The sequence below is a fragment of the Macrosteles quadrilineatus genome, unplaced genomic scaffold (assembly GCF_028750875.1).
Source record: "Macrosteles quadrilineatus isolate MER2022 unplaced genomic scaffold, UCM_ALF_1.0 Scaffold_5__1_contigs__length_97177068, whole genome shotgun sequence".
NCBI classification, from domain to species: domain Eukaryota; kingdom Metazoa; phylum Arthropoda; class Insecta; order Hemiptera; family Cicadellidae; genus Macrosteles; species Macrosteles quadrilineatus.
The window spans coordinates 21,210,480-21,224,789 of record NW_026542598.1 but is presented as its reverse complement, the minus strand read 5'-3'; the positions used below and the strand labels follow the sequence as shown (position 1 = coordinate 21,224,789).

Below are 14,310 nucleotides of genomic sequence, written 5' to 3'. Positions count from 1 at the left end.
TTTTATCTTCCACATCTTATATAATAAGTTTTCTAAATTTTCATTTCTAAAAAAATTGTAAAATATTTAGAAAAATATGTGACACGATGATTATACTTCGTTAAGTGGAGACATAATTAAGTGTTAAGACATTGCTTTTGATAGTGGATTAAATAAAAGGAAAAGCCTATTTAATTTTTTTATTTTATAATTGATGATAACCTACAGTCAAGTTTAATTTAATCTGTTTTAAGGTAAGATGTATTTAATGTAATTGCTGGTCGTGCCTCTCCCTGCAGAATTTTTGTCAAGATTTTTATGTAAGCCCTCGCATCCACTTGTTCACAAATTTTGAATGTGAAGTAAAATATTTTGAAAAGAACAATGTTTGGCTTCGCGGTGAAACGCTCATCCCAAAGAAACAATTTGGCAACACCGTGCTGTTCTTAGCCCCGGTCAAACAGCCCGTATAATACGATGGCTCTTCCATCCACGTACTAATATAACCGTTCAGTGATTGGTGGCCAAGATTTGCACACAAGTCAATTGTCTGTCAGTATTAGTAATTAGATTTTAAGTTGGCCAATTCGACAATCTGTTCATTCATAACGCATTTGACTGTTTGACATGCATCACTGTAGAAAGTTTTAGAATGAACGTGATTATATTGAGCCATTGACGGAATCTGCTGCTATCAGTCACAGTATTTAGCTTTCAAACACGCAAATAAGTATTTTCTCCCTAATAGCCCATATCCAGAACAGTTAAGTTAATATACATCACTAAGGATAGGTGGTAGCTTAAAAATTTGTCTTCATGTTTTTGGAATAGTTTTTAAGTTGTAGTATCTATATAAACAAAGTAAGAGTGGACACGACAAATTTACGCGATGCCAAACATAAACATGCCTTAAAGATTTTGCGAGTATTAAGCTCAAAAAGCCTGATAAACTTATGTATATCTTTTATTTATAATTGCAGCCATTAAAGAAATAAAATGAACCCAGTTGAATTGAACCACAGACAGTGTTATTATATTTGAGCATGAATGTTATCATATTTGTGAGGTGGCATGGCAATTATGACACTTGCCTATTAGTTTTAGCATGACACCTGAAGACATTTTTCTAAAAATGAGAATATAGCTTTCTGAATACAAAGTGTTACCATTAATTTTGAGGGATTATTTAATAAAGCCTTGTTTTTGCATATATATATATAACGTTGGAATTAAAAAAAAAAACTACCAAAATATTGTGTGTAAGTGGTCGATTATTTCATTTAGTTATTTAATTGAATGAAGAGCTCCTACTCGTGAATTGACGGGTGTACAGAAGCTACAATTAAATTAATTTAATTAACTTTGACTTAATATTTCATTTAAAGGGCCCAAGTTCCGAGAAATTGTCATCAGAAGGAATGTTTAAAGCAGCGGAACCTTCATACCTTACGTCCTGAGGTTTCCGACGTGGGTACTGTTGTACCTGAACTCGCCGCTCTGTCGCGACGACCTGTTAAAGATCGGCGAAAACCTCTTGGACGACCAACAGACATGTTATGTTCATCTCATATTCCTCTTATTTCAAACACCTTAAAGCACTCACTTGTATTATACAGCTAGAAATAAAATAAAAAAATATATCTAAATATATAAAAGGCAAAGCCCTCACTGACTGACTCACTCCCTCACTCACTAATCACTAATTCTCCAACTTCCCATTTACCTAGGAGGCTGAAATTCGGTACACCGATTCTTTGGGCATTAAATAGGAAAACTAAGTAGTTTTTATTCTGATCGGGCTTTCGGGCTCCGCCCCAGTGGCTCTGGAATTTCCCATGTTAACCTTATGATTTTTCATATTTAAAAGGAATTTCTTAACAGCTGTTTCAATCAAACAAGTTGGTTCTGTTCTATGATGTTCAATAGCATTAAAGTTACAAGGATTACCAACAAGGTGCAGCACTATTATTTTTTTTAAATTTATGACTACAGCCAATTTGCAAAGGGTACAGCTAGTATATATATATATATACGTCCAATAACACTTGTAATAATATATTTACAATTTACACTGCTGACTCACAAGACGGCAAATACATATAAAAGTTGGTAAGAGGGGTTCGCCTATTGTGTCTGATGATGATTGGAGTGTCCAATCGAAATTGATCACCACTAACCAACTTTTATATGTATTTACCGCCTTGTGAGTCAACAGTATAAGTGTAAATATATTATTACAAGTGTTATTAGAAGTACATATTTTTTCAGGCAATTTAATAACACGTACGATGCTGATCAAGAATATAGCTAGAAATAGCATCAGTGTTCATTTACTGAACCTCCTTTAAGATAATAAATAATAAAATAAGTAAACAAAAATGTAAACAAACAAACTATTGTCAATTGCATTAACCAGCTGTTATAGATATTTTTATTTTTATTTTAAGCCTTCTATTTTAATCTGGCAAAGTGAATAAAATATGTCAATCATTAGACTGGACAGTCTGATATAAAAATAACGATGACTCAGTTCTACTGAGTCTGGCCTATATCGGACCCCCAGTCTCATCAAACGTACATGCTCTTGGGAAAGAAAATATAAAATTATAAATGTAATTATTTGGAATTTGTATGTGGTTCTTTATTGTAACTGGCGAAAAAATAAATACAAGATCTCGTATACTTGCAACAATCTTCGGCAAAGTTAACAGTTGATTGATTATGTGCCTAAATGGGTTAAAACATGGCCAGTGTTCAATATTTGTGACACCTTAAGTACTGCAGATAATACTTACTCATAGTGTACAAAGTTGATAAAAACTGGATATATTAAGTGTGTAGTAAAGAGGATTATTACAAATATATTTATGATCTTGTTTAATAATTATGGCGAATAAATGTCCCGTAAAATAATTAATCATAATTGTATGAACTAGCTATAATATACAAATATCCATTTTACAAACAACTTACAAATTTTTCAGCCTAATTATATATATATACATTTTGAATTGATCGATGGTTTTCTGTAGATCTTTCTATGAAGTTGGTTGAGAACATGTAACATCAAACTATTCGTCGATAATGGGTTTCCAGTCAATATAAAGGTCTCACACAAAAGAAAAAGTTTTGTCACATCTTCTATCTCTGAAGTTTTAAATTGAACGAACAGACCTAATTGCACTAAATGCTGAATACTATGTAAGACATTTCATCTATATGAACCAGTTGTTGCCAAACTTACCTTCAATTCCAACAAGATTGAATAAGCTCCAAACTGTGTTAATGTAAAATCTTTTATGAGCTAAATGATCTGATGATAGAAAGGCTACTGAATGTAGTTAGTTTTCCTCGCCTTTGCTAGGTTAAATGTCTGTGTTTACGAAGAAGCTTAGTAAGCAACACCAGTAAACCCTTTAGATGGCTTTATTTAACTACGCTCAAGTACCATTCTAAGACCGGTAACGATTTTAACATTGAAATGGAATATCTAGACCTTTCTAAGGTCAAAGATTGCTTCCACAATGTCCGACATATCGCCTGTGTGTACATTGGCAGCGACTTTGTTTTTTCCAAACAACATTACCGACGTACACTCATACTGTGCTGCCATCTGACGGCCGTGTGAGGAACTGCTAGCTGCGCAGTTGGAAACACTTGCCAAATGGTCCATTGAATGCCAATTCTAATTTCACACAATAATTTATGATGATATAGAAAGCACCCATCGTCACCACATTAGGATGAATCCTAGCAAGATGTACCTCACACCACAACATGGAGTATATTTGACTCACTTATAGTACTAAAAATATTCTAGTTTTTGTTTGTATCAAAGATCTTTTAAAGGAAAGGGCGAATTTTAGGTAACACTAGTATGGAAACTCTGGGTATTGCAATAGCAACCGTAAACCGATAACATAAAGTAATACATGTAATTAAAAGGATTTAATTTTACAAATTTTACTATGCCTAGAGACAAAAATGGGGGGTAGCGGATTTTTATCCCCCTGGAATTTTACCCCCTGGGCAAACGTGACGTCACAAACCAGGGGGTAAAATTCCGGCCGCGAACATTTGAGTTTCACGACATCAGCTCGATGGATTAAACGCGGAATTAAACATATATTTTCACGGTTGTGAGTTTAATCAGAACACATCAAATTATAAAAACCTAGAATGTACGGCCCGGAATTTTACCCCCCGGAATTTTACCCCCGGAATTTTACCCCCCGGAATTTTACCCCCGGAATTTTACCCCCGGAATTTTACCCCCCGGAATTTTACCCCCTGGCCAGATATAAATTAGTGAGAATGATTAATTATCGTCATTCAGTATTAAATGATAAACATTTTATTATTAAGTAGCCTATCTTAATTTATATGTTACATTAACTAATCGAACAGGGTTTTAATATTAATTTTGAGATTCGAGTGTCAGGATTCGATCTTTGAAGCCAACTGTTGGTTAATATGATCAAAATAAAACAGCGAATTCTGTTTACTCAGTTGAGATTTCAAAATAAATAAATAAAGATATGCTACTAAATAATGAAATGTTTACAATTAATTAAAAACAGGAATTAAGAAAATCAATCATTCAATTTCTAAAATCACCCAGGGGGTAAAATTCCGGGGGGTAAAATTCCGGGGGTAAAATTCCGGGGGGTAAAATTCCGGCCCGTACATCTTCAGTTGCCTAAACGCTAGTTATATGGACAGGGGGTAAAATTCCGGTTTTTATCGCTAATCTAATTAATCACGCTCTGACTATTTTCATTAGACTTCCAAATCCGCGGGGGTAAAATTCCGGCCGCGAACAAACTTTTGGCCACTCAGGTTACTACGTCATAGTGACGTCAGCTTTGCCCAGGGGGTAAAATTCCAGGGGGATAAAATTCCGGCGACCCAAAAATGGTAGTTTGTCATATAGCCTAGTTTTAATCTGCTTGATGTTAGTGCAGATTGTCCCTGCAGAACGCAGCGGCAACATGCATGCAGTACCTATATTGCATCGATCACATTACAGGCGCCCGCAAATACTTTACCGTAAAAGTTGGCCCTTTCATTGAGTAAATGGCGTTTTAATTCAGCACCAAGGGCTGAACTTATTAATTTTACAGAGGCGAATTTATGTTTGTCTCTCTACCAGTCAGGGGGAAAAGTATGTGCATTCGAGCTTTGCAGAAAAACACGGAGTAAAATAATATTTTCATTCTATAGTTCTGCGTATGATTACAAAATACATATTTCGTTGCTCGTTTATAAAATTGTTTATGATAGTCGTAATGTAAAAAGATCTGGTTTCAGTGTTTCAAAAGCCATCGAATGACTTTGAAAATGTACACGATGACAAACTTTAGACCTTCATCAAACATTAATGCAACAATACATATGATGAATTATTTGGTATGTTTTCAGAATTAACTTACATTTTACCCAAAAAGTGTTAATGTTAATTATGGTATGTAAATTATGTAGTTCTAACATACGTCAGTAGTTAGTTCGTGAATTCTATGTTCTCTCACTACATTGACATGCGACCGCAGCTTTTGAAAACGTTTTTGTTTTTACCCCCTACCGTCTGTGGAAAAAATTAGATCTCAATAAAACGTTCTTTACTTAATGTTTTGTACATAATAGCATTTTTTACACTTTAAATCATTTAGTCATTTTAAACACGCATTTTTGTCGTTATACGTAAGTAAAGAAATTACATAATAGACCATAATAATGATTAGCCTATATTATAGCTCATAAATAGAAAATCAATAAAATCAAAGGACGAGTTAAACAATAATCATTTTATTGTATGTTGGCTGGTACTCATACGCAGCTTTGAATCAAATATCATCATGGGATTAATGAACAAATGTTAAAATATCGTACCGCAGAAACACGCAAAATTCTAATTTTTAACTTAAACTATTTGATTCATACTGTGAAAACGAATATCTCGAAAATCACATTTCATGCAAAACATATACTATCAAAATAACTTACCAGGTAATGTGGGATGGAGATCCACTCTGAGGTGCTAGAGGAACAGATATCTCTACATCATCCCCCTCCTGGGCAGTGAGGCCGGTTCTGGAGGGAGCGAGGAGAGGCGCGGCCACAGTCTGCGAGGCTGTCAACGTCACCTCACTGACCTCTGGGGACATAAGGTAGAAAATTATTCAACATTGTATGTAACCTGTGGAGCAATCATTCAGTCACAACTTCTGGTACGGGAACCGGAGTTTTGCCAACGGGTGTCAGGTAGATGTGGGGATGCCGTCGGCCACCTCTTGGTGTGGAGATTTGCCAACGGTGGGGGAGGGAGAAAGAGAGTGTGAGGGAGGGAGAGAGAATGATTGTCAGGGTTGTCTACGCTTGGGGTTGACTGCAGTTATGCGCTTGTCACAGTGGGTAAGGTGGGTTAGGTTAGGTTAGGTTAGGTTAGGTTAGGTTAGGTTAGGTTAGGTTAAGTTAAAAATTCAATACATTTCCTTTCACAGTCAAAGATGCATAACTGCATTCCTTTGAACACAGTCAGCATCCTGCCTGGTTTGTCCACCCCTAGCGGAAGCCCTCATGCTCACGTGTAATCTCTCTCTCTCCCCCTCTCGCGCAAACTTCCAACCGATGGCAAAACTCCGCAGTATAAGGAATTCGCGGATGGGAACCCTTGCTACCTGATACCCGTTGGCAAAACTCATACACTCTTCTGGTACTTGGTCCTCGTGCGAAATTTAAAATTCCGCTTAACGTTGGGAGGTGGGCTTTTCTTGGCCCAATCCTTTGAAAATCTATGTATTTAATTCTACATAGATTCTCAGTCTACTTGATTACCCTATATGGCACTCCTTTTTTAGGAAATAAGAACTATTGTCAACTAGAATTATGTTCCGTAACCAAAAACTGGGCTCCATTGGGGTTTCCGCAGTAAAATTTAGTTAGTGACACATGACACGACATAACTACGCTCCTGTACCTCAAATATCATGGTTGATTAAAAAAGACAATAAACTTGCAAAAACCATCTTAGCATCATACATTTTATTACTGTTAATTATATTTGAGCTTGTGAATTTCTGTATCCTACGCATTTTACGTATATTGACAAATCTAATTATGTAGGTATTGTTATTTGTTTATCTTATTTTTCTAAAACGAAAATCCCTCCTATCAATAATTCCTTGGTAGTTTTCCTCCGGTTCTTTGGACCTCGGTCGTGTTCAGCCACACATACGCGTCCATCTGCATTGATTTACATTTCATTTCAATGCATACAAACACTAGTATGAAGGGACAAGATTTCATTATTAAATCAAAATTTGAAATAACACTCTGGATATAGAGTGGATGCCGACGCAAACATTTTTCATTGACGCTATAAATTGTTATAATTTTAGTTTAACAGGGTTACCAGAATGAGAAAGTGACATTCTGTGCAAAATAAATACTTAGAACACTTAATACTCTAAACTGAAATGGAAAAATTTACGGGAGGGTTGGCGTAGTAAGATGGTGTAAAACGACACAAGACACATTTCTGTTTCTTGATCCATAGTGTACTTTTACCACTTAGTTTATTCTAACCTCGAGATTTATAGAGCAATCAAAATGGTCGAGAATATGTATAGACTCACTTTCACTCGTGTTTTGAACGTCACTTTTCGCTACACTACAAAGACTAATTATTTTCTAGAACATTGCCAAATTCGTAGCATTTTTCAGGCTATAACCTCAATTTAAAGTTAATGTTTTCTTTGGTTGTACAGTTTTGGTTTTTAAATATAAAACAGTTGACAAAACAATAACAAATATTTGTTTGTTTACGTCAAAAAATCCAAAAGGAAGTAAACATTACTTTCGCATAGTAACTATCTTTTGCAATGTAATGATGAAGATTCGTAGTGACTATGTAACGAAAAAAGGCCATTTCATAATTAATCAGTGTAGAGAAAAATATATTTCCATAGAAACCATATATTTAAATCATTCACTAACTTAATAAATGGATGGAAGCAAACATTAAATTTCTGTCAAAATTATTTTAGTACAGCCTTAAGAAATTTCAGTGTTTTGGCTCCATTCCAGAGGGGTACAAAGTAGAGCAGTTCTGAAGGATGAAACATCAGTGAAAACTTGGCTGAAATCTTCCCTTCTCGTCACTACTGCTACATAAGAACTCACAGAGGATCGGTGTAGTAAGCAACAAATACGGAGATCTGATGTATTGCTTTAGTAAAGCAAGGAGCATGCACATAGAAGAATTACTCGGAGTAAAGTGCCAAAGAATCTGCTATGGGAAAATGCTTGAGGAATATGACGAAATGTTGGAAAAGAATGAAACTTTGGACGAGTTCTTCAGCAACACTGTTAGCCAATTGAAGACAGGTTTGGGCAGAAAAAAAGCCCAAGGCCTGAAGAATAATTTTGGTGGCGAGTTGGTGGCTCAGTTGGTAGCGTCGCGGACTTCGGGCCCAGGGCAGTAGTGTCGTGGATTCGGATCCTGGTCACTGCCACTAACTTTTATCAGTACAGTTCACCTTTGTACTGGACCGGCTCACCCCTTGCTTTGTTGGATACGTTCCACGCACAAATCTAGTCTATGTGGACGGGCAAATGCAAGGTTAAAAGAGGCCGCCAACCTCTTAAAATATATATATGTAACAGCAGTATGAGTTAGAAAAGACTTGTTAATATTAAGTATTATGTATCTTGTGGTAAGTTTCACATCGGGAGGTCTGACTATGAGACCAACCATTCTGAGGGAAGTTTCTAAGGTTTCTTTCCTCTCTTAGGCGAATGCCGGAATGGTTACCTCGAGGGCCGTACCCCACCAGAATGGAAGACAGGACTTGGACCTAATTTTGCTTGATTTAAAAATCCTCATCCAACAAGGAGCATTTTTAAGGTGTGTTTTTAAATTAATTTTAGAATTTCTTAATAATTTAAATCACGAAATAACCCTATTTTTCTCTGGATACTCTTGCTTTTTATTGTTGGCGTTTTAATCATATACTATTCATTGAATGACAACATGGAGTTAATTATTTACCTAAACAATATACCAAGAAAGCTGAAATTTTTTCTAAAAATATGTACTACCATCAATTAGCATCACCATCCAATTGAGTTTTCTAAATAAATATTAGTTAAATAATTAGGAAATACAAACTGTATTTGACATGATTTATGAAGATGAAGCCTCCGCGACGACAGTTTGGACAGCTGTCTTACCTGATGTATCAGTGGAGACTTGAGAACACTTTTCATATTTATGTTCACCACACACCACATACACACACACCACACACATCACACACACCAGACACACCACACTCACTGGCAAGGTAAACACATTAATAAATAATATTTATTTAAATAAGTATCTGACTGTTAGTTGATATAACTAATATTACTAATATCACTAGTAATAACAAACTCTTTTAAAGATATTGTAATTAGAATATCTTTAAAAGAGTTTGTTGTTTTATAATAGCCCTTTGGTAAAAAATGTTTAGAATATTATGAGTTTTTTAATTTATTAACGTGGAAACTGCTAGCTCCATCTTTTAAAAGTCTGACGAAAAGGGTCCCTTTTTTAGTTTTATGGTCTAGCCTATAACTAAAATTTTCCTTATCTCTGTTTTTATTATCTCAATACATCAATCCATTTAATACGCCTTTCTTGCTTCTAGTTAAATTAGACAAAAATGGAATTATTTTATAGGTAATTCATTTTATTGACTCAATCCCTGAATTCACCTAAAAGTGGAAGGGTTTTTGCAGAGGTTAATACTGACCTAGTTCTGGGTATACTTCAAATTATCTTAACTTTTTATGTAAAACATTAATACTACACAATATTTAAAGGAAAAAATTCTTTTAATTGGCTCATAAGGCTACACTTTCTTATAACTACAGTTTTTGTAATCTGAAATAAATTTAAGACTGCTAATGCCTAGGAGGATTGTTGCGTTCTGGTTCATCACTTTTCCATACTTTTATTCAAAATTGATTTCAATATATTATAATTTTATTTCCTCTTTGTTCTAAATACAATTTCCTATTTTACTTTCCCATCCCAATTTCTTGACAGCTGAAAGTTATTTAATTTAATGTTTATTTACATCATATTTTTGAAAACATTGTGTTTCTATCCTCAATACAATCACCACACATAATTTTTGTTCTCAATTTTATTTTAAAACTACATACATTTTTCATGGGATTCAAGCTAAATATTATAATTTTACTTGTAAAACTACTTTATACAATTCTTATCATGAACATTACTAAATTCTGCATGAATGAAAAGACATTTTAAGTGATAGGTACCTATTATCAACCAGCAAGACATTAAACGAACTTGGACTTAATCACTCAAGAAGCCAGTTATGAATCTACCAAGGCTATGTGTGACATCAGTCAAATTGTGAATGATTGACATTCTGAGGTGCCTCGGTGAGTTTCAGTATTAAGTTTAATGCAATTTCACTATTTACTCTCAAAACTGAACATTGTACACTAAATTGGAACTTTTCTTGTTACTTACTTATTTTTATATAATTGATTTGATGTAAAATATTTAGCTGACAAATCCCAACAATATTGATTTTGAAGTACTTCACCTAACATATTTCTTTGCCTAATTAACTAGGCTGGTCCTTCGATATATTTCTCTTATTTTTCTTATTCTCAACTACCTTTCCCTCACAAGGATCAAAACGATGGAATACAAACCCACTGGTAGAACACAACACAAAAGGAGGAGGGAGGGGACACAACCATTCACTTAATCCAACCCAAAATCGTGTATGCAGACACAAAATTACCTCGTTTAACTCTCTATAAAATAGCAACCTTATGAATGGGATTTAATTTGAACATTTAGTGGATTTATGGCAAGGCCTAGTTCCATTACATAATGGTGTATGTCGAGCGGGCGGGAGAGGGGTTCCAAAAATACCATCACCTCCTACGAGACTCGCCAAAATGGATTCCAAGAATTGCCACCTCCCGCAGTCGATCTCTAATGGCTATTGATGAAATCATCTTTTGTTTCGCCACGGGTAGGCTCTACCTTTCAACACATTCAATGGTCAATAAAACGCCAATAATGAGAATAAATATTTAAGTTAATAATCGGTAAATTAGGTTTAAATTTGAAATTGTTGACCAATATACAACATTTGGCAGAGTTTTTGCCCTGGGTTGTTTTATTTAAGTCTTATTCGGAAATGGTTGTAAGATAAATATTTGTTAAAGTTTATTACCTTTGGAAATCCTATTATTTCAAGTTAATGTAAAATCGTGAAAGCATTCAAATATAATTTTAAGCAAAATCACAAAAATCCCATCTATTAAATTTTTGTGTTATGTGTGTAAAGTTGGATTATACCTTTTGTAACTAATGATTTTATGGCCATACTGACACTTTGTAAACAAACAACACAAGCAGAAAAAATGTATCTCCATGTGATTCGAGACGTGCTGGAAGATTGAAGTTTGGGACAATTTAAAGTATTGTACGTCAGACTTTATCCGTCTCATGAAATAGTTCACTATAACCCCCTTTTAAACTGTTGATTCAATAGTTTAAACATTTTCAGTTGTGGAAATGTATTGCAAAATACGACATTCTCTGGCTCGGATTCCAAAAAGTGTATAAAATCTCCAATATTTTACAGAATGTCTTTATAAAAAAACAAAACATCACCGTTGGTATGTAGCCAATTTGCAACAACATAAACCGTCTGTTACAATTTCCATCGCATCACTGTGCCCATGGCCCTTATAGGTGTTGAACTTTCCTTTTGAGATTTGTCTTACGAATTTAATTGTACCCCACCCCAAAGATAATGTAAAACCTTTTTCTGAGTATAAAAAATATGTCACTAAAAAGGGAAAATAATTAGTATACAAAAAATTATTAAACATGCTATTCCAAAGGTGACTTAAGATAGGTAACATATAACCGCATGCTTTGAATATACAAACACCTGAATAACCTATCTCCACCCACACTAACATCGCATATTTAGATAGATACATTTTTATTGCGTTTTTAACAAACTCAACCAAACACTGAATCAATTACGAGTATCAATTACAAGCAAGCAGCTGGATACCTGAATGCTTATAGTGATTGCCTACCAGTCAAAATACTAGGTAGTTTAAATCTCGAGCAAATTAAATAGCATTTTGATGGTTTACAGTTAATTGGGTCAAGCTCTTATTGATCGTTGGGATATAGAAAAATGGCCTTCGCTAAATAATTCACCTCGCAGTAAATATTTTCGAAAAATACGAACCTAGGTGGCGTTGCTGTCAAAATGTAATGACGATAATACTAAGCAGAACATAAGATCTTTTAAGATTTTTTCATCTAGGAGCCAATCCTACAGTAAGCATTATCTGATGACAGAGCGGCCAATGGTAGACAATATAGTGTCTTTGTGTTCTTGATAGATACTGCATAGCTGCCAACCTCCCAACCTGAGGGTCAGTGATTCAGAACACTATTTATATATCGGTGCGCAGGTGAAAACTGGTCCTTCTGGCGCTGTACCCACGGAAAACTCTTCGGTATTCAGCATCATATGAGATGGCATAGTCTGTTTTAGGTGTAACAATTTTAACATCGATAACATTAGACAGCCGTTCATAAAACAAACCATGTTTGTTTAAAACTAGAGTTCAGGGCTGGACTGTTACAGGTTTGGAGTGGTTAGAAAAAAAGTTAAGGCGTTTTTCTAATATAAAAAAATTGCCCCTACTGAATAATTCTCCACCACGTGATTGCAGTGTAGGAGGGGGGGGGGCTATACCAAAACCTAAGGAAGAGAACTTGTACAAGAAGAGAACCGTAAGAGAACTTGTGAGGGTCGGTCTATTGAAGGAAATTCTTGGCCCAAAAGTTCTTTCCACGTCGACTCAAGATCGACTCAGTTAATCAAACTGTGTTCATATTGTCATTCACATCATTAGCTAGCTATATTTTATTTCTCAAACTTTTTGCATCATGAGAAACCGATAAATTGTTCTATGATCCCTGCTTTATCCAGTCCAGTCATGTTAGTGAGTATTTAATCAGAGTGTACAGATTGTGAAATTCTTCTTCCCACAAACACAAAAACAGACAACGAATTCATGGAAGCTGCTAAACAATCCAAAATTTCTTTCTTAAGGGCTACTAATTTTTATTTACATTAAACTCTGCTCTGTAGTTTACATTAAACTCCCAACTAAACGAATTAAACACGTTAAACTAATTTTGCTAACATCTTCATGTGACCTTCAACCTTTCGACACATTAATCAAAATCAAACTTCTGCCTTTATCTATGCCTGCGTCTGATTTTTTGGGTTATAGAGTTTTTCAGACCTACTTGAGGGGATCCAAAATATCGGAAAATGATTTATAGTGTAAAAAAGATCCTCACTGATGTACCCACAGTCATGCAGAATTCTTGAAAAAGGTTGAATTCTCATCTCATAGAACATTTGTATGAGGTGGAAGAAAGCCAGTAAGTGTTGGCTAGTTATTCTGAGGGATTTGCATCCAATGCCCAAGGATTAAGGAAAGGCTAAATGGATACAAACAACTTTCCAACGACAAAGAGATCCACGATCGACGGCCACATTTTATAGAAGACAGCGTGGTTGGCTCTCAATGTGGCAGCTGTCTAGTTATTGTGCTACCCTGACAATCCAAAGGGCCAATGTTTAGATCCCAAGAAAGGTCATTAACTTGTTTATAGCTAGAAACTGGGCCCAGCTGTCCTTGGCTATTGGGTGTTAATACATGGTCCTGGCTAAAGAAACGGCTGATCATCTTCAGTAGAAAGGCTAAACATATTTCAATTAATCCATTCTTCATCCTACCTGTTTTCACACATAGCAGTAAGTGCGTCACAGTTAAATTATGTGAACAGTAGCTTGCCTCAGATATATATAAGTTGTCACCACAACACTTAACTCTAACATTCTTTCATACCTTTTAGTATACTGAGTAAACGGACACTAAACGGTTGATTTCACGTGATATATCTTCATAAAATATGCAAAATACACGTAAATTAATTAGTAAACTTTATTCCAGAACTAATTCAACACAAAAGATAAAATGTAAACAATAACAATAATATCAACAATAATCATCTGATTATTTAAGCATATGACAATCCTCCCCCCTATTAAGCTGCTCTTAGTTGGTCGCAGTGTCTCTTAAATAACCGCCCGTCTTCTGATTTAACAAGGTACATCACGTTCCCAAGCGGTCTTTCTACTGTTCCTCTTGACCACTTTTCTTCTGACATGTTGGAATAATTTCACA

General features: G+C 35.0%; 1 protein-coding gene across 1 annotated transcript in view; it reads right to left on the bottom strand.

Annotated features, from left to right (window-relative positions):
- The window catches only part of LOC128994097 (muscle M-line assembly protein unc-89-like), a 264,007-nt gene that overhangs the window by 238,607 nt on the left and 11,090 nt on the right, over positions 1 to 14,310 (bottom strand). The window contains exon 2 of the mRNA XM_054418357.1: positions 5,983 to 6,133. Within this exon, the coding sequence (XP_054274332.1) occupies positions 5,983 to 6,133 (151 nt within the window). The remainder of the gene's footprint in view (positions 1 to 5,982; positions 6,134 to 14,310) is intronic.